The sequence below is a fragment of the Mobula hypostoma genome, chromosome 1 (genome assembly GCF_963921235.1).
Source record: "Mobula hypostoma chromosome 1, sMobHyp1.1, whole genome shotgun sequence".
Lineage (NCBI taxonomy): Eukaryota > Metazoa > Chordata > Chondrichthyes > Myliobatiformes > Myliobatidae > Mobula > Mobula hypostoma.
Genome location: NC_086097.1, coordinates 206,433,890 through 206,455,302, shown reverse-complemented (window position 1 = coordinate 206,455,302; position 21,413 = coordinate 206,433,890). Strand labels below are relative to the sequence as shown.

Below are 21,413 nucleotides of genomic sequence, written 5' to 3'. Positions count from 1 at the left end.
GCAAGTGAAGTTGAGTAATATTATCCCCTTTGGTCAAGAGGCTGATGGTTGAGGGGTAATACCTGTTCCTGAATCTGCTGGTGTGAGTCCTGAGGCTCCTGTACCTTCTTCCTGATGGCAGCAGTGAGAAGAGAGCATGTCCTGGGTGGTGGGTCTCCCTGATGATAGATGCTGTTTTCTTTAACAATGCTCTATGAAGATGTGCTCAGTGGTGGGGAGGCTTTACCTATGATGGACTGGGCCGTATCTACTACTCTTTGTAAGATTTTCCATTCAATGACTTTGGTGTTGCCATACCAGGCTGTGATTCAGCTCATCAATATTCTCTCTACCACATATCTATAGAAGTCATCTATGTATCTATCTCATTATATATTAAAAAAGTTAGGAAAATTATGCAGGAATCACAATGCATGCATTTGAACTGTGAATATCTAGTAATCCATCCTTTGCTCAGGCTAAGACTATCTACCTTTATACAGCACACACAAAGTTCTGGAGGAATTCAACAGGTCAGGCAGCATCTCTGGAGACCAAGAAACAAGTTGCTTTGTTTAGCTCTGGTCATAAATAGAAGTTAGTCTCCATTCCTTAAAATGTAAATGGATGGCAAGCAGTAATCAGCTTGAAGTTAAAAAAGCACTGTCAATAGAACAGCCTTACAAACAATATTTGTATATAGTAGATGCTCTCTCTATGGACAATAAGATGTAGTTCACTACATTTGATTTATTGCTGTTCAAATGTGCAGTATAAGACAATGGATTATTTAATTTGGTTTGTTTCAAAACAGATGACACTGACTACATTGTTTTAGTTCAGGGATGCTTGCAGACCAGATTGGTAATACCACTTAGTATATCAAATTTCTGATCTATTAATGTTTTAAGTTTTTTGTACTCAGTGAACTTAGTATTACAGCATTAATTGGGGATAACTGGTAACTGTAATTCAAAAAGCTGTTAGATCCTTTGTGTAAAAAGGGTTCCCAAGGAAAAATATGTGTTTGAAGTCAGCCAAGTGGAAGAAAAGGGTGTAAATGCAGAGAGCAGTTCAGGCTTTTTAGGAATGGGATAAAGAACATCAAGAAGCTATGTAAGAAACATGGGGTGAACTAGAATCCATTCCTCTGGCTTCAATTTCTGCAATGGATGATTCATTCATCTGCATCGTTAGTATGTCTTTTTAATCTATTGTACTTGTAAATTGTATGTTGTACCTATAATTGTAACTGTTTTGAAATCTTTTGGCCTTTGTGCTTTGAAAATGCTTTGTGCTTTAGAAATAGTTTGTACTTTGGACTTGAAATAGCTTGGATTTAAACATGTATCACTGAAAATAAATTAATTGTGTTTTAAACTACTTTGTTAGCTGGAAGTATCTTCTCCTTGGTAAGGAGAGGGGACCCAATGCTGGAATAAATTAGAGAAGTGAACTAGTCTTTGAATATTGGGTAGTTATATTATAATTTCCCGTTAGTGAGAGTACTCGTGGATATTTATATCTGATAGGGCTAAAGGTCTTGTTTGAGTTTAGAGATTGGCGTTAGCAGGTGCAGTACTATCACAATCCCAGTTAAAAATAAAACCACTTTGCCCTGCTTTGGAACAGTTTTGCGAACATATTTGTTGTGATACTTATGAACGAAATGTTTCTTTACCATATTATTACAAGAACTTTTTAATTGTTTTATATTATAATTCTTTTGTGCATCAATTATGAATGATTTAAATAAAATATAATTACATGTTGGATGCATGCTTAACTCATGTTGGAAAATATTCCTTATAAAATAATAGTGCAATATTCAAAAAGGGAGGAGGGTAGTGGCCAGCTCGACTCTATTGCAGCTCACAGTGTTGGAGTTCAGAATTCTGTTCTGGCATCCTCTGTAGGATTGTTTGTACATTCCTTCCCGTGTGTGCTTGGGTTTTCTCCAGGTGCTTTGGTTTCTGTCCACAGTCCAAAGACATAACAGTTGTAGGTTAATAGATCATTGTAAATTGTCCCATGATTAGGCTAGTGTTAAATCAGAGACTGCTGGGCGGTGCAATTCGAAGGGACATAAGAACCTATTCCATGCTGTATCTCAAAATAAATACAATAAAATCACTGAAGCACAATTATCATTTTTTAGAGGGGAAGCTTGAGGTTATAGATAAGGAGTCAGTTTAGATATAATAGGTTAACACATAAACTCACCACACGAGTACCTAGGGTACAGTTTCTGACAGGTTGCAACAATATAATCTTATGCCCACATTGGATCTAATCACCAAGCGAATTATATCTATATGTCATGCTTTAAAAAACCTGGTAAAAATTAACCTATATGAGACACAAGGCCATTAATACATACTCTTTAAAAGCATTTTTGCTTGAAATGTATAAAGAAATTGACTCTAGTACATCAATTAAGCTGGCAAGTAGTTTTGATCCAATTAAGTTATCTAAAAACAGAATGCTATACAGCTTCATTTTAAGTATTACAAATATTTTTTGTGGATACTCAGTTTTCAGCTGCATCAGATTACCAGAGTCACAGAGTCATGGAGAACCACAGGAGAGAAATAGGCAATTCAGCCCATCTAGTCCATGCTAAACCGTTACATCATGTGAAAATACATTAAAGAATTGTTTTTATTGCAAGAAATAAAATGCCATTTTGAAACACCATGTGTTTTTGCTTGATTCTCAATTATTTTCAATTGTGATATCGGAAATAAGCTTAAATGGAATATACGACAGGAATACAATCTTCATATTTAAATGTAGGGCACCCAGATGGCACTGAGTCTGGCTATGTGGCTCAGAGGTGAAGGGGGAGAAGAGGATTGCAGTAGTGATAGGGGATTCCATAGTTACAGAAGCAGACAGGAGAATATGTGGACGTGAAAAAGAACTCGTATAATATTTTGCCTCCCAGGTGCTGGGATCAGGGGTGTCTCAGGTTGGGTCCACAGCATTCTAAAGGGGGAGAGGGAGCAGCCAGAACTTGTAGTACAAACGACATAGATAGGAAATGGGAGGAGGTCCTGAAGAGAAAATACAAGGAGTTAGGTAGGAAGCTTACAAGAACGCCCTCCAGAGTAGTAATCTCAGAATTGCTCTCTGTGCCACTCGCCAGAGAGGGTAAGAATACGATGTTTCAACAGGTGAATGTGTTGTAGAGGAACTGGTGCAGCAGGCAGGGCTTCAGATTTTGTGACCATTGGGATCTTTTCTGGGAATGGTATTACCTGTAAAAAAGGACGGGTTGCACCTGGACCGAAGGGAGTCCAATATCTTTGCTGACAGGTTTTCTAGAGCTGTTGGGGAGGGTTTAAACATATTTGGCAGTGGAATGGGAACCAGAATGATAGGGCTGAGAATTGGGCAGTTGGTATGCAAGTAGAAGCAGTGTGTAGTGAGACTGTGAGAAAGGACAGATAATAGAGCAAAATTGCAGTAGGTGGGATGAGTTGAAGTGTAACATGAGGGAAAAATTGAAAAGAGTGATGGATGCAGAGCTGAAGGTGTTATACTTGAATACATGCAGTTTCCAGAAGAAGGAAGATGACCTTGTAGCAGATTTAGAGATTGGCAGATATGATGTGGTAGGCATCACTGAGTCATGGCTGAAAGGAAAATATAGTTGGAAACTTACTGTCCAAGGATACATCTTGTATTAAAAGAACAGGCAGGTAGGCAGAGGAACTAGGATGAATTCATAGGTAAAATAAGAAATCACATCCTTAGATAAAGGTGACATAGGATCGGAAGATGGAGAATCCTTGTGGGTAGAATTAACAAACTGAATGGGTAAAAAGACTCCGATGGGATTAAATACAGGACTGCAAATAGTAGCCAGGATGTGGCATAAAAATTACAATGGAAGACAGCCAAGCATAGTAAAAAGGGTAATGTTATGATAATAATGGGGGATTTCAATATACAGCTGGATTAGGAAGATTAGGTTGCTACTGGATCCCAAGAGAAGGAATTTGTAGAATGCCCAGAAGATGACATTTTAGAGAAGGTTGTGGTTGTGCCCACTGGAGGAAAGTCAATTCCAGATTTGGGGTTTTGTAATGAAACAGATTTAATTAGGGAGTTTAAGAGCTTAAGGTAAAGGAATCGTTAGGAGGCAGTGATCATAATATGATTGAATTTACTCTGCATTTTGAGAGGGAGAAGGCAAAATCAGATGTATCAGTATTACAGTGAAGCAGCAGGAATTACAGAGGTATGAGAGAGGAGCTGGTATTTTTGTGCCTACATTATTTTTAGATGGATATTAATCAGCTTTATGTTGGTGACTGCTTTTATGAGAAACTATAGATCACATGACTGTATTTGAGTTACCTTGTTGCTCATATTCTGCTGATTTTTACAGATTCTATAAGATCTGACAAAAAAGAGTCCAAATGTCCAACTCCAGGGTGTGATGGCAGTGGTCACATCACAGGACTGTATCCACATCACCGCAGCTTCTCAGGATGTCCTCATAAAATGAGGGTGCCCCCAGACAGTGAGTATTCAACAGTGACAAACTTGTTCTGTAATGCAAACTTTACATATAAATGCTGTCTATCATTCTAAAGCTCCTGTGGCGTATTACAAACATTTGAAATGTCTTGATATAAAAAAAGTGTACACGCAATATTTAGATTCAAAGAATAAAACAATCTGGATCTGAGATCTGGCTGCTCTTCAGTTGAACATATGGGGTTTAAACAGACCAAATGTTCTGCTTGGCAATTCCCATATATTGATTTGATTATAGCTCAAAGCTCCACCCAGTTACCTAATGATTCCAAGGTCAGCACATGGTAAAAGTGAAAAGCGGACGCTTGCTCTTACCTGCTTGCTCCAAACATGGTGACGGATCATTTCATGGGCTCATTGTGATCTTCTTTCCTATACTTGTTTTTATTATGATTTAAAATTAAACTAATGTGAAACAGGAGAATTTTTGGTAGATTACACTTAAGTTACATTAACTGTTTATAAATGTTTATAATAAATAAGAGTTTATATCAGATGATTTTGTTGAACAGTAAGATTAATAAAGATCATTATATAATCACAATAGCAGCAACAATATGTGGGTATCTGTTTCATTGAACTGGCAAAGGAAATAGAAGCTTTTGCAGGGAATACAAAGCCCAATTTAAAATAATTCACCCATCTACTCCGTACTCCTATTGGAATTACTCCCAGATCTGTTACTCCTCAGACCCAACTAAAACAGCTGAGAAAAGCATAAACAAGAATACCTAATTGAACAGAAAGGCAAAAAATAGAATGAGAAATCATTAATTTATAATTAAATAATGCTTTTTAAATCATGATTAAAGAATTAAAGCATTGAAGGCTCACAAATTGATCCATCTTATTCTGTTGTGGTTTTCTGAATGAAGTTGCCAAACCCTCCCTGCTCTTTCCCAGTAAGTTTTATTGTTATCAAAGGATATTATGCACAGGTTTTAGAATTACAAATAATTAATCTAGCAGTAATAAATATATCCAGCATCATATAACTGAGGTAAAGCCTGAAAATCTGACTTTGGATGATTTTCACCTCTGGAAGAGAAGCCAATAAAGCACCAGCCCGGAAGAGATCAACTAAAGTGGAAAAGACCTCTAGAGTCTGAGGGATTACTGACTCACATAGCTCACCTTTTCAAAAGACAAGCTCTTTGAATCATCAGTAATACTTCTTATTTGTAATTACTCTTTTACCATTCTGATTCATTCTTCATTAAAATGAATTTGTAACTTGTTAATAACTCTGGTAAATTTCTTAAAATACTTTCAGTTTTAAGGACTATACTGCAATCTATCAAAATCCAAGATCATTTTGGATGGGACAAACTTGCAAAAGTCGAAGGCAAATAAGTGTATTTTGCCAAGACATCTAGAAAGTTACAGCCATTTCCTTGATGTTTTACAGATCACATGCCAAGGGTAGTGATCAGATGAAAATTCAGACAATCCACAGCATTCAATTTAACCTGTCAGGGAAAAACTAACTAGTTTTCTGAACTATCTAACTAACTAACATGCCAGAAAATCAAAGCATTGGAGTTGAGGTATGTGAGGTATTTCATCCTCACTGGGCTCTCTAATCAGATGGTATGCAGATAAGAAGGCTTTATGAGCAGCAGAACAAGGCGGTATTTTCTTCAGGAATAACAAAACACCCACCAGGGCCTCTTTATAAGTACTAAATACGATTGCTCCATCTTCATCTCTCACTGCACTTTTCATCCAGCATCCACTGGCATTAATTGATTTTATTTATCTCCCAATTTGGTTCACCTAATCCAGGACCTGAATCTCAAACATTGCCACTGAGCCAACACTCCCTTTGTATTTCTCATCAAAACGTTCGTTCATCAGCAATCGGCATCACTTATTCTAATACTGGGTGATTGTTTTGCTATCCAGGCTTTGACTTAAACTGGATCTATGCCTGTCCCTCACTAACACGATTTGTTATTTGGTGCCACTCAGCAAATAACAAATCATCTTCCACCCCGCCCCCCCATATCTGTCAAACACCTCCTGTTGTTGTACCTTTCTTGCTTTTCTTTTAACATTAAACAGATTCCATTAGCCACTAAGGTAGCCTTCAGTCTTGTCAATCCAACCCCACTGCCAAGTCTTTAGGCTGAGTTGCTCTCCATCCTCAGTAATATTAATCTTCATTTCAGTTACCCATTGAAGTTATACTCTGTTCCTTTTAAACTCGTGATCACCAATGCACACCAGTGAAGACTATTTCTGATCATCTTCCTGCATCCTTCACCAGCCCTTTCCTTACAAGCTATTCTTCCTGTTATATCCAATTATAAACTTTCAATCATTCACTTACAGATGCATTTTTCAAAGTGAAAACTACTTACCCTTGCCCTACACTGTCCATAACTCTTCTGCACAATTAATCTTGTATCAGAACTTTATTTTCCTGAAGTCTTGATTAAACCAGAATTGCTCCCACCTGCATTCCCTCAATCTAGAAAGAAAAAGTTTAAAATAGAGGATTAGCCATCCACCACCAGAATTGGCTGTACTTCATAAAGCACATTCAGGCTTTCTCTCCTTTACCAAAGCATACCATGCTCAAGCATAATCCATAAGAGTAATGATAATTCTACTTAAAACCTTTAATTCTTCTCCCCCGCTTCATCATATCATCAATGTGTAAGGATCTCATGCAATTTCACGTTATTAGAACTGAAGTCAATCAGGCAGCTTCTTTCTGCCAATGTTCCATTCCCCTTTACTCTTCGAGCCATATTTACCTTCATGCATTTATCATCCAGGTCAAAGATCGAGCCAATCTCCAGGTATTGCCTTCCCTCCCTCCTGCACTGAAGTACCCCATTAGTTACTGACTGCCAACCTGAAACTGATCCATGATTTTGACTCCCTGTTATTGCTAGATGGCCACTTCTCTGTCCTATTAATATATTATCCCCAATCTCATGCCTTCTGATCTTACAGAGTAACCTTTTATGTTGGCAAAATGTTTCCAAATACACTTTGTCAACTAGTTCACTTTATTCTGTTGTTCATGGCAAATTGATCAGATTTTCCAGCAAAATGCAGGATTTTCAACATAGTAGTTAACAAATTCAGTATGAAGTTACAATAATACATCAAAAGTTGACAGCTTCATTGAAAATAATGACTTCTTATATTTACCTATGCTTATACATTTTATGAATTTATATGAACATCCTGTTCATATAATTAATGTACAAAAATGTTTGGACAGACAGACTTTACACTGAAGGATAAGTAAGGAACGTGTATATTGATCCAGTTTCATTCATGACCAGGTATATTTTATTGCATCTTTTCAGTTCTTGCCATGCATGAGAATGTTCTCAGGTGCCCAACCCCAGGATGCACAGGAAGAGGCCACGTGAACAGCAACCGCAATTCACACCGAAGGTAAGCTGCATTACTTAGAGTATATATTTTACAGTTCTAGAGTTAGGCAATCAGTAATTTGCCTAAACTACTGTATTTCACCATTTTGTTCATTTCAGAGTTCTATCAGTCTGAGTGAGATAGAATTTAAAGCTGTGTTATTTTTGACAAAATTGTTTTGGGCACGCGAAGTTCTGCTCAGTATCATTTCAATTGATTTATACTCTTTGGATTTCAGATAGGTTATGAAGAAAAGTGGTAAAAGGAAAAATCAAAGTAAAAGAATAGTATAGCTTTTGTGATGATACAACTTAGATAAGAAGTGAGCATTGGAGTAGATCATTTTACCTCTGAAGCCTGCTGCACCATTTTTATAAGATCATGCTGATTTTCTATTTACTTATTTTATTATGTACTTATTTATTTATTCATTACATCCAAGGGAGTAAAAATCTTTATGTTGCGTCTCCGTCACTATGTACAAGCAATAGGGAAGGGAAATATGGGAGGATATTGCCCAAACACCAATATTGTATATGTTATTGTTTTGTATGCATGTATGTACAGTCAAATACACCATCAGATCAATGTGTATTGATAAATCTGATGACCTGGTGAAAGAAGCTGTCCTGGAGACTGTTGGTTCAGGCCTTAATGCTGAGGTACCATTTGCTAGAAGGAAGAAGCTGCAATAGTGTATGGTTGGGGTGGCTGGAGTCCTGATGATCCTCCGGGCCCTTTTTACACACCTGCTGCTGTAAATGTTCGGAATAGTGGGAGGTTCACATCCACAGGTGTGCTGGCCTGTCTGCACCACTGAAGTGCCCTGCGATTGAGGGTAGTACCGTCCCTATACCAGGCAGCGATGCAGACAGTCAGGATAATGTTGATGGTGTCTCATAGAAAGTCCTGAGGATTTAGGGACTCATGCTAATCTTCATCAGCTGTCTGAATTGAAAGAGGCGCTGTTGTGCTTTCTTCATCACACAGCTAGTATGTACACTCTAGTTGAGATCCTCGGTGATGTGTATACCAAGGAATCTGAAACTACTCACCCTCTCCACTACAGTCTCATTGATGTCAATAGGGGCCAGCCTGTCTCTGTCTGCCCTGTAATCCACGATCCTTCGACTCCCTCATTTTTTGACATTGAGGAGAGGTTGTTTTCTTGCCATCTCTATGTCAGTGCCTTGACTTCTCCTCTGTAGGCTATCTCATCATTGTTGGAAATAAGGCTGATCAGTGTTGTGTCATCTGAAAATTTGATCCGCAGATTGGAGCTGTGTGTGGCAACACAGTCGTGGGTGTATAGGGAGTAGAGGAGGGGGCTCAGGACACTGCTGTGGGGGTGCTCCAGTGTTGAGGGGCAGAGGGGCAGAGGTGAAGGAGCCCACCCCTACCACCTACCGGCGATCCGATAGGAAGTCCAGGATCCAGCTGTATAAGGCGGTTTGCAGGCCAGAGTCCCTGAGCTTCTTGTTGAGCCTGTGGGGAATTGTGATGTTGAGTGCTGAACTGTAGTCCAAAAACAGCATTCTAACTTAAGCATCCCTCTTCTCGAGGTGAGTGACGACGGTGTGTAGTGCTGTGACTATGGTATCATCTGCTGATCAGTTGTGTCAGTAGGCGAATTGTGGGATGATTCTACATCATCCACTTTGCAGTTGATCCCATTTTTTATCAGTTGATTTCTGACCCTGTTGATTTTTTTCTCTTGAAGATATACAACAGTTGAACATCCAGTGCCTTCTGGGATTGAGTGCTCCACCTTCTCACAGCCCTACATGTGAAGAAATACAATCCCAATGTTAAATAATTGATTCCATCCTCAGAGACTGACACCTCCAGTTCCAGACCTGTTATGAATTTTACATTTTAAATGATATCACTTGTCATTCTTCTAAACCTTGGTGAATATGTGCTGATTTCAATCTAAATTCATAGGATTAGGTTTTCATCCAGGGATAACAGCAATAAACCTTCCTGAGCTTAGGTCAGTTATCAGGGAATATAAAGGTGATTTGTAACATATCTCAAAAGCCATTGTGAAAACAAATGCAAATGGTAATCTTTTGCAAAATACAAATACTTTTTGTTTTCTTTATATCATTCGAGTACCATGTTATGAAATTAAATACCCAGTGAGGTAACGAAGTTTTTTTATGACAAGCCAAAACACTTCTGCTAGTCATCAATAACCTTTGGGAATAACCATTGAAACAGATCTTTTCAGAAAGAATCTGAAGGTGGGCAGAAAGTGAAATGTTAAGTCATTAACATGTGCTAAAATTACAAACATTTGTACAATCACAGCTAATTTCTTTGGGAATTTCCAAACTGACCACTATAAGTTGAATGTTATCAGAATCACACATTACATAACGTATCCAAATGCATTACGTGCATTTCCACCAATGTATCTGTTAAAGTTGTCTTGACCAATTAGGAGAATCTCTGAAGAATGAACTGTGAATCCTATTCCCATATACAATGGTGCATCTACAAAACTAAATTTCTCTCCATAGATATTGCCTGACTTGTTGATTTCCTACGGCACAATATGTGTGTTGCTCAAGATTTCCAACATCTTCAGAATCTATTGTGTAAATGATTAGATGCTGTCTGAAAACTGATTGCACTTTAGTCTAGGTATATTACAATGTGGGAATGTGCTAAGAATTGATAAAGAATGTAGCAACTCTTTCAACCAACTCAGGGAAGACATGGAATAGATCAAGCTTGCAACTTGTCAAGCTCATTCCTTTCTTCTTGGCCTTCCACATGTAAGTCCCCCACCCTTTCAGTTTTATTAACACAGACTATGAGCTGAAGTCCTGCTTAAAGCTTTCCTAGACCCTTTTGAATAGTAATCCCCATGTCATAGTGCACTTTAATTCTTTAAATATATATAGCTTTATCTTAGAGCAATCTAAGTTTATACTTGGTTTTTTGAATAATTGTGTAAGTGAGTTCAGATATGGAAATTTAATGTTATTGGTATTTGAGATACAACTTTCAAAACAATAGAAGGCAAATTAGTTAATAATACTGATAGATAGTATAGATTTATAGAATGATTACAGCACAGAAAAAAGCTATTCTGCTCATCCTGTCCATGCCTGTTCTCAGCCAGAGCAACTGATTATTTCCATCCCACAGTTCAAAGCAAAGTACGAAGTTCGAAGTAAATTTATTGCCAAAGTGCATACAGTATATTCCACCAGGTACTACCCTGAGATCCATTTTCTTCTGGGCATTCAGAGTAAATACAAAGAAGCACAATAGAATCAATAAAGAGTCGTGCATGCAAAGATGGACAAACAAGCAATGTACAAAAGACAACAAACTGTGAGAATACAAAAAGTAAAGATAATAAATAAATAAGTAAAGAAGGTTGAGAACATGAGTTGTGGAATCCTTGAAAGTGTGTCCATAGGTTATGGAAACAGTTCATTGTTGTAGTCAGTGACGTCGAGTGAAGTTATCTCCTCTGGTTCGAGGACCTGATGGTTGATGGGTAATAACTGTACTGAACCTGTTGGAGTGGGACCTGAGGCTCCTGTCCCTTCTTCCTGATGGCAACAGTGGGAAGAGATCATGGCCTGGATGATGGATGATGCATTCCTGCAACAACACTCTTTGTAGATGTGCTCAATGGTGGGGAGGGATTTACCATTTACTACCCCTTCTTCTTAGCGCTGTACTATTTTTCTCCAAATATGTCTTATATAATTCATTCTTGAAGCCACAGTGGATCCTATCTGTATTGACCATATCTGCAGGCGTGTGCTCCAGATTCCAAGCATTATGTTGTGTAAAAAGAAAATTATTTTATTTCTCCAATTTTGTTGTTAATCCTCTTCTTCTTTTATTCCTGTTATCATTTAATCTTTGACCCCTCCACTACTCGGAATGATCTTTCACTGTGCACTTGTTGAGGACTGCCCAGTGTTTAATTCATTGGCTTTCGATGACATTCTGCTTCTCTGGTCCAAAGAAAACACCACTCATCACCTTCCATTTGAAAGAATATTCAGGAACCATGCCCCTCTGTCACACTTTACAAACCAATAATATAGTGGAAATATATTGTCCCTCCATTGTTACTGAATCTAAATATTGGAAAACCTTACCCAACAACACCATGGAAGTTCCTTTACCACGAGAATTAGAGCAGTTCACCACCATCACCATACAATTTGTCAAGGGTAATTAAGGACGGGCAATAAATAATGACCTCACTAGTAATTCCTGCATCCCATCAATGGTTGATTATGCTGATCAGTTTAACGCTGTTGGTCAGATGCTAAAGATATTTTCACACTCCCGTTAGCATTTGTTCTTTAACAGTTGATTTTAGTGATTCACCTGTAAATCCCACTTCATATGCTACTGTGAATCGCCAGTCTGTGCTCCAGACAAGGGATGCTGCATTTGTCATTACAAGTGAATTTCGGATGCAGGTTAAGCTTATGTTTTATGAAATTTATGGCCAAATAAATCTGATTCAAGACATTGAGCATTTTAAAATGCAACAGAGAGCATTCCCTTTGCCAAACTGCAAAGTCCATGGCCAAGCTGTGGGAAGAATTTGTGATAAAAAGGAGCAAATTGTAAAAGGACTGCAGCCTACACAAATGTGTTGTTCAGCACCCTGGAGAGGGAAACAGACTCACAGTGGGCAGGCATCACTGGCAAGATCCCTTACATGAAAACCTGGATTTTGCAGTTGGTGATGAGTAACTATTGGATGCCTACAACATCAATATAGTTAACACAATAAAAATAAGGGTGTGTTCTCTATGCCAGGCGACAGAAGCTGTCTGCGTGCTTGAATTTTTATGTACAGTTGTTTGTAGATTCTGCTCTTGACAATAGGAGTGAAATTAGCTCCACTAAATGTTTTGCTTGTTGAATAATATGTCCATTCATGCAGCAACACCAAACATTTCATACAATAGGTCATTTTAAAAACAAATATATCAACTATTTGACTTCACAAATTCTTGGCTTAGTTGACCCAGCTGCAGAAGCAAATGCCACAAACACTATGCCCTTATTGCATAACATTTCCAATCTGTATCTGAGAGCAATAACAGAATATTTAAAATATTTAAATACCCCAATTGTAAAATTATACATTTATACATATGGACATTTAAAGGCAGGCAGTGGTCCACTCAGCCTCCCCATGTAATGTCTTGCTTTATGTGGCACACATTTAGCATTCTGGACTCAATTCAAGCAGAAAAACAAGTTATCTGTTGGATAAGATAAAGAAACAGTTAAAAGTGGTAGGCTTGATATTAATTGTAAAATATAGAAAGATGTCATTTTAAGATAGGGCAACTAAACATGAGATGCCCAATCTTACAATATTGTAAAATAATTTTCTCCCACATCACTTTGGGTGTATAACTATTATTCATCAGACCCCTGATCCTCTTCTTTTTTGGAAAGATTGTACAGCTCTGTCAATGGTAAACACAGGAGATTCTGCAGAATGAGATGCAGCTCAGTCAAATTTGCTGCTAGAGTTCTTACTGGTTAATTGATCAGCATATCATGATGTTTAGGCTGAAAACTCTTTAGACTGTAATGCAGATCCCTGGTTTTGAGATGCAAATGATGTCCAGTCAAAGCACCTGCAATGAAATTTTAGACCAAAGTCTTCATAGGACAGGATGGAGGGGAGGGTTGAACTTCAATTAGGTGGATCTACTAAGCTTTCACCTTCATTAATTTTTTTTCATTATTACAACAAAGGAAACACCAGTCCACCTAAAACCTAAGCTAGGTCTTTTTTTTCATATTTTTGTTGAATTGTCTACAGATTCAAAATAGGAGAGTACTTAAGGTGAAGAGAGATTACAGACAGTTGCAAGAAACATAATGTTGTGGTTAGAGGTGATTTAGGTGATTTTAACTTTCCACGTATTGACTAGGACTCCCAAACTGTTAAAGACTGGATAAGATAGAGTTTATCAAAAGTGTTCAGGAAAGTTTCTTTAATCAATATATGGAGGTTGCAACTACAGAAAGTGCAATACCAGATCTCCTATTATTGAACAAAAGGTTTAGAGAACCTTTGTTTTACTCAGATTTAAGGAATCTTGATCAGTGACAGGTTACATTGGAAAGTTCATTTTGGATGTTAGCATGATTAAACTCTATACTACTGGAACAAAACAGAAAGCATAACTGATTGCAGAGGTTCATGCACTGCTTTGACCCCAAGGTCAGCAAGTGCCATGCTGTCAACCTTAATGCCATATCTCCTATCTCACAATCAATTTCCTATCTATTCAGAAGATTTTCCCTTTGCTAATAAGCTCTTTTAAATCCCATTGACTGTTGGATGTTGTATAGTATAATACCATTCACATTTTCATCCCTTTTTTATTTCTCATTTCCACCCATTTAGCCTCAGTAGACGATCTCTCCAGTCAGTCTGTTCTGAGCATTGCAGTGACATTTCCCCCTGAACAATGATGCCACCCTTCCCCCTTTAATTCCTCCCGCTCTATTACATCTTAAACCACAGAACTCCAGAACATTGAGCTGGTGGTCCTGCCCCTCCTGCAGTCAAGTATCACTAATGGCTACAATATCATAATTCCATGTGCTAATCCATGCCCTGAGCTCGTCTGCCTTTCCTACAACACTCCCTGCATTGAAATATACACAACTCAGAACATTAATCCCACCATGCTCAATTTTTTGATTCCTGACTTCATATGTAGGTTTAACAACATCTTTCCCCAGAACCACTCCACTATTTTAAACACAAGAAATTCTGCAGGCCACATACACAAAAAGCTGGAGGAACTCAGCAGGTCAGGCAGCGTTCATGTACAAACAGTTTGGAAGGGAAGGGGGAAAATGCCAGAATAAAAAGATGGGCGAGGATAAGAATGATAGTTAGAAGGTGATAGGTGAAGCCAGGCGGGTGGGAAAGGAGATGAAGGAATTGATTGGAGATGAGAGTGGGTCATAGCAGAAAAGGAAGGAGGAGGGACACCAGTGGGGGGGTGATAGGCAGGTGAGAAGAGGTTAGAGGCCAGAGCATTAGAGGAACACAAGAAGAGGGGGAGGGGGAGTGAAATTTTTTCTATCGGAAGGAGAAATCAATATTCATGGCATCAGGTTGGAGGCTACCCAGACGGAATATGAGGTATTGCCCCTCCGCCCAGAGGGTGGTCTCATCACGGCACAAGAGGAGGCCATGGACTGACATGTCGGAATGGGAATGGGAATGTTGGGCCACCAGGAAGATCTGATATGCGTGGATGAAGTAGATGTGCTCAACAAAGCCGCATCGTGAGCACCAGGTAGAATAGTCAGACTTACAGGTGAAGTGTTGCCTCACCTAGAAGGACTGTTTGGAGCCCTGAATGGATATTTGCAGAACCTTATCACCCTTCATCCTTGTCTGCAGAAAGTCCTGTTTGTTCTCCTAAAAAATGAATTCCCTATCACTACAGCTCACCTCTTCCCTCCTCTTCCCTCCTCTTCCCTTCTGAGCCACAGAGGCAGACTCAGTGCCAGAGACCTGACCACTGTGTCTTTCCTCTTCTAGATTATTCTTCCCAACAGTATCCAAAGCGGTATATCTTTTATAGTGGGAAACAGCCAGAGTGGTACTCTGCACTGGCTGCCAATCCCCTTGCCCCATCTTCATGTCACCTGTATCCTGCACCTTGAGTATAACTACCTTCCTGTATCGCCTGTCTATCAGCCACTCAGCCTCCTGACTGATTTGGAGTTCATCTGTCTCCAGCTCCAATTTCTTAACATGGTCTAAAAGAAGTTGCAGCTGGATCCCCTTCTTACAGGTGTAGTTATCAGAGACACTGGAGGTCTCCCTGACTTCTCACATCCCACAAGAGGAGCATTCCATTATCCTGCCTGACATTCCCATGGGTCTAACTCTGCAATAAGAAAGAAAGGAAGTTAAATGGAAAAACAAGTCTATCTACAGCCTCTGCTTCCCCTTGACAAAGCCTCTATGAGCCAACCTCAACCTCCCATTCTAACACAGGCCCACTCACACAATGGCTGCTCCACTTAAACCTAATGTCTTTTTATTGGCCCTTGCCAAGTACCTAGTTACGCACAATCGAACATCTCCAAGGGAACTGTGGTGTGCGGAATGTCCCAGCTGTCCCTTTGGTTGGTTTTCAAGAGATATTAAGGCCCTGGTTAAGAAGAAGGTGGTGCAGAGCAGGTATAGGCAGGAAGGAGCAAATGAGGTACATAGGTGATATAAAAAATGTTAGAGAGCACTTAAGAAGGAAATCAAGTAGGCTAAATAAAGTCATGATGTTGCTCTAGTAGTCAAGGTGAAGGAGAATTCCAAGGGCTTTTATAGATATATTAAGAGCAAAAGCAAAGTAAGTGTCATAACTGGTCCTCTAGAAGATTAGAGTGCTCATCTATGCATGGACCCAAAAGAGATTGGAGAAATCTTAAATGGATTTTTTGAATCTGTATTGACTGGTGATACAGACACAGAATCTGTAGAAGTGAGGCAAGACAGCAATGATGTCATGGAACATATACAGATCACAGAGGAGGGGGTATTTGTTGTCTTAAGGGAAATGAGTGTGGATAAATCCCCAGGACCTGATCAGGTGATCGCTCAGACGCTGTGGGAGGCAAGTGCAGTGTAAGGCTCAGGGCTATCGGCTCGTGTTTATCTAGGAGAAACTCTGTCTGCCCGCCAAATCGTGTCTCACGTTTGCGTAGTTGTTGTGTAATGCACCCTGGTTCAAGCTCACACATCAAATATCGGACAGCACACAGCGTATGATTTACAGATTACACTTTATAGATCTTACTGGAACTAAGTAATTAATAGAGATACAATATAAAAGGAAAGTAAAAGGCCCCAAACTTATCAGAGTTCAACCACTTCGTGCACAACCGTTGGAGCTCAATTAACGGGGTCTTCTATGGGAGGCAGGGTTTGAGGGTTGGCACAACATTGTGGGCCGAAGGGCCTGTACTGTGCTGTACTATTCTATGTTCTATGTTCTATGTTCTGTCCACCAGTCGATCTCCTCCAACCTCCTCGACCCGCCGCCTGGGACCAACACGGTGGTTGACCAGAGCGCGTCCAGCGTGTCCTCCCTCTTCAGTTCTCCCCCGAAAAGCCCACCAAACCACACTGTCCCCCAGCCATATGAGACAGAATATCACCCACAAAAAGAATAACATGGACACTCATTGGTTTGTTCTCTCTCTTATCAATAATATAACCAAACAAGCAGGGAGAGAGAGAACTCCTTACATCGCAGTTATTATTAAAGAAAAGCCATTTTATATAACATACAAAGAAGCCATTTTAGACACCTCAGCAGCCGGTGTAACCAAGACCCAGTTACACTCTCGCTCCACCAAATAAATTCATGTCCTCATGACATTAAGGGAGTTCACCAATACTCCTTGCAAAACACAAAACCCAACCCAGGTGCATAAAGCAGTGACATAACTTCCCAGGGTGGTAGAGATCACACCCTGTTCTCCCGGCGCTGTATAGGTCAACCTCTCCAGGGAGTCCCTGCTTCTCTGAGACCTCCACACCTCTTCTGGTGACCCTTCCGGCTCAGACACCACTGGAGACACCCCGGGTCTACCTGTCGAACCCTCGCTTGCTCCCTCAATGGGACCCCTCAGCAACTCGGAGCCCTCTGTCTCAGGTTCTGGTTCCACCCTCTCTCCTTCCAAGGACAGCTGTATCCCAGGCTGCCCCCCAACACTCTCCCTCCTCTCACCTAACTCAGCGGGGGAAGGGTCAGGAGCCTCTTCTTCTGGTACCGGAGAATTAACGAACGGAAGCAGGTACCACAAATCCGAATCATCATCTTCCAAATCAGTGTCCTTCTTCGGGACCGGGCACGGTTCAGCCTTCCCCAAAGTGGGTTCCTCCATCACCATGCAGCTCCGTAGAATCCTCGTACTAGGCACAGGCTCCACATCGGGCACTGGGTCCACCTGCACCTCCTGTCCCAGGGGCAACAGATGGTTGCGGTGAAGAACCTTGACAAGCCATTCCCATCCTCTGGTCTCACCCGGTAAACAGGCAGATTCGGCATCTGGCTCTCTAACACATAGGGGGTGGCCGCCCAGCGATCCGCCAACTTGTGCTTACCAGGTAGTCCTAAATTCCGTATGAGGACCTGGTCTCCCAGCATAATTTGGGCGAACTTCACTTTCTGATCATACCTCCTCTTACTCCCTTGATTCTGCTTGGTGGCCACTGCCTCAGCCAACTCGTACACCCTTTTCAACTCCCTCCTCATATCGGACACATACTTCAGATATGGCTTCGAAGATAATTCACCTGCTTCAGTCCCAAAACAAAGATCAATGGGCAACCTCGCTTCCCCACCCCCCCCCGAACATCAGATAATAAGGCAAGTACCCTGTAGCGTCATTGCGGGTAGAATTGTAACAGTGAACCAAATGCCCGATGTGCTGACTCCACTTACACTTCTGACTGATCTCCAGAGTCCTGAGCATGTCCTATAGGGTCCGGTTAAACCTCTCGGACTGAGGATCACCCTGCGGATGGTAGGGCGTGGTCCTGGATTTCTCGACCCCAAGCATATCCAGTAATTCATGGATAAGCCTGCTCTCGAAGTCCCGTCCCTGATCACTATGGATCCGCCGGAGGAGGCCATAATGAACAAAATACCTCTCCCATAACACCTTCGCCACTGTAGTTGCTTTCTGATCCTTAGTGGAAAACGCCTGAGAACACCTAGTGTAGTGATCCGTGATGACTAAGACATTGGCGGTGTTGCTGGTGTCTGGCTCAATAGACAGGAAATCCATACACACCAGGTCCATGGGTCCCGCACTCTGCAAGTGGGATAACGGGGCCGCCTGCGCAGGCAGCGTTTTCCTCCGGATGCAGCGACTGCATTTCTTACGGTATTCTTCAACCTCCCCCCTCATCCGCGGCCAGTAAAACTGGTCCTTGAGTAATCCATAGGTATTTTCCACCCCCAAATGCCTGGAATCATCATGTAGTGACTTGAGCACAGTCTTCCGATACTTCTCAGGCATGACCAGCTGTCAGCGCCGGGGGTGGTCCGGGGGCGACGTGACCCAGTACAAGATTTGGTTCTTCAGCTTCAACCGAGTTCATTCCTTCAGTAGTAAGGGCACTGAGGCATGTTTCGTCTTCTCCACCTGAGCCATATCCCCCTCTTCAGCCGCATACCAGATAGTGCCAATGCCCGGGTCATCTTGCTGAGCCACCCCCACTTCCTGGGGGCTCAACTCCGGCAACTGCTGGTTCTTCAGAGCAGTCAAATTACAGTAAACAGAAGGTAGCGCGTCATCATCAACCCCCATTTGATCCACTGCCCGATCCGGCCCCATCGGGTCCCCGGCTTTAGCGTCGCTCGCAAATTGACACATGGCCTTCACTCCCGGGGCAGGGACGCTCTCCTACTCCTCATCTGTGCCCGATCCCTCATGTGCCCGATGAGATAAAGCATCTGCATCGATGTTCCGGCTCCCCGGCCGGTACTTCAGGCTGAACTCATAGACAGACAAGGCCGCCAACCACTGATGCCCTGTGACGTCCAGTTTCGCTGAGGTCAGAATGTAAGTGAGAGGATTGTTGTCCGTCCTCACCTCAAACTTGGCCCCATATAGATAGTCACTCAACTTGTCCACCACCGCCCATTTCAGCACCAGGAATTCCAAATTGTGAGTGGAATAGTTTCTCTCAGAAGGCGAGAATCTTCGGCTGACAAACACCACTGGTCTCAATCCCTTGCCCTGCTCCTGGTACAGGACAGCCCCCAGCCCCTCTCGGCTGGCATCAGTGTGTAGCACATACGACTTCCAGGGATTGACAAAAGCCAACACCGGGGCCTGTGTCAGTGCCTTTTTCAGCGATTGGAACGCCTCCTCACATTGAGCATCCCACCTCGGTCCAAAGGGCTCCGACGGGTTCAGATATCCTCCTGCTTCCTTCCCTCGGTCTCCCTTCCTTCTCTTCCCCACGGGGGGATAGCTGCACAAAAGCTGGTTCAAGGGGTGACTCATTTTAGCCTATCCTTTCACAAATCGCCGGTAATACCCACAGAACCCCAAAAACGAGCACAAGGCACTCACAGTCTGGGGTCTCAGCCAGGTGGTCACTGCGTCTATCTTAGCCGGATCAGTAGCCACTCCATCTCGTGAGATTATCTATCCGACATAGCCAACAGACATCTTGCAGAACTAGCATTTGTCCAGGGAAAGTTTCAACCCTTCCTCCTTCAGCCGGCTTAACACCTTCAGCAGCCGTTCCTCATGTTCCTCTAACGTAGATCCAAACACTATCAGGTCATCCAGATACACCAACACCTCGAGCATGTTCATATCCCCCACTGTCCTCTCCATGACCCTCTGAAAGGTGGCTGGGGCCCCGATATGCCTTGGGGCATTCGTTCGAACTGAAAGAATCCCAGGGGACTGATGAAGGCCGTCTTCGCTTTATCGGCCTCACTCATCGGAATCTGGTAATACCCACTCTGCAAATCCAAGACACTAAACCACTGCGCCCCACTCAAACAGGCCAATGCGTCTTCAACCCTCGGGACCGTATACTGGTCAGGGACAGTGCGCCAGTTCAGGGTCCTGTAGTCCACGCACATGCGTACCTTCCAATTTTTCTTCCTAGCCACTGCTATGGGGGACGCATAGGGGCTCCAGGACTCTTATAATTCCCACATCCTTCAACTGGCACAAGTGCTGCCACACATCTTCCACATCTGCTGGGGCCAGCCGCCGCAACCTTTCTCTAGACAGGGTGTCATTAGTCACCCGGATAGTAAACGAGTGCTCTTGGAACAACCCACATCAAACTCGCCTTGAGAAAAGACATCCCCTAGCTTTAACATCTTCTCCGCCAGCCTTCTCTTACACTCTGGCGGCACAGGGGAGTCCTCAAAATTGTAGACATCCTCGGTCAGCCGCCCCCTTTCCTCCAGTGGGCCTCAAGGGGGCGCTAGACATCACCGTCACCAGGAACAAGTGCGTGAGGGGCTTCCCGTGCTTAAAGGTGATCTCCCTCTCCGTGGTGTTCCTTACAATCACTCCAATCCGGTGTGCATGTAGAACTGAGGGCCTCTGTAATTCAGGTCTCACCAGCACCCCAGCCGGGAACTGGGACTCCCCTTCAAAGTCTTCCGGGGCACCTACTAGCAGGGCCTTGCCCGCCGGTACTCCAGGAAATCTGGGGGTTCCCAACACTAGTGCCACCTCCCCTGACTTTAGGATTCGCCTGAGTACACCACACTGTCCCTCGTCCGAACTCAGGATCCAGCCCCCTGTGGCCACCCGCTTCTTCAAACGCCGCTCGAAACACTGGGTGTACCAAGAGGGTCTCCAGAAAGTTCTCCCCCGCCTTCTCCTTACAGGCTCCCAGGAGCCGTCGCACAAGAGGGGTGTTAGTCCCCACCAGAAGGGCAGTGCCACCTGTTTCC

At 42.1% G+C, this 21,413-nt stretch overlaps 1 protein-coding gene across 1 annotated transcript in view; it reads left to right on the top strand.

Moving 5' to 3' along the window:
• st18 (ST18 C2H2C-type zinc finger transcription factor) overlaps positions 1–21,413 on the top strand; it is a 139,156-nt gene that overhangs the window by 66,002 nt on the left and 51,741 nt on the right. The window contains exons 5-6 of the mRNA XM_063041769.1: positions 4,376–4,510; positions 7,854–7,944. Of these exons, the coding sequence (XP_062897839.1) occupies positions 4,376–4,510; positions 7,854–7,944 (226 nt within the window). The remainder of the gene's footprint in view (positions 1–4,375; positions 4,511–7,853; positions 7,945–21,413) is intronic.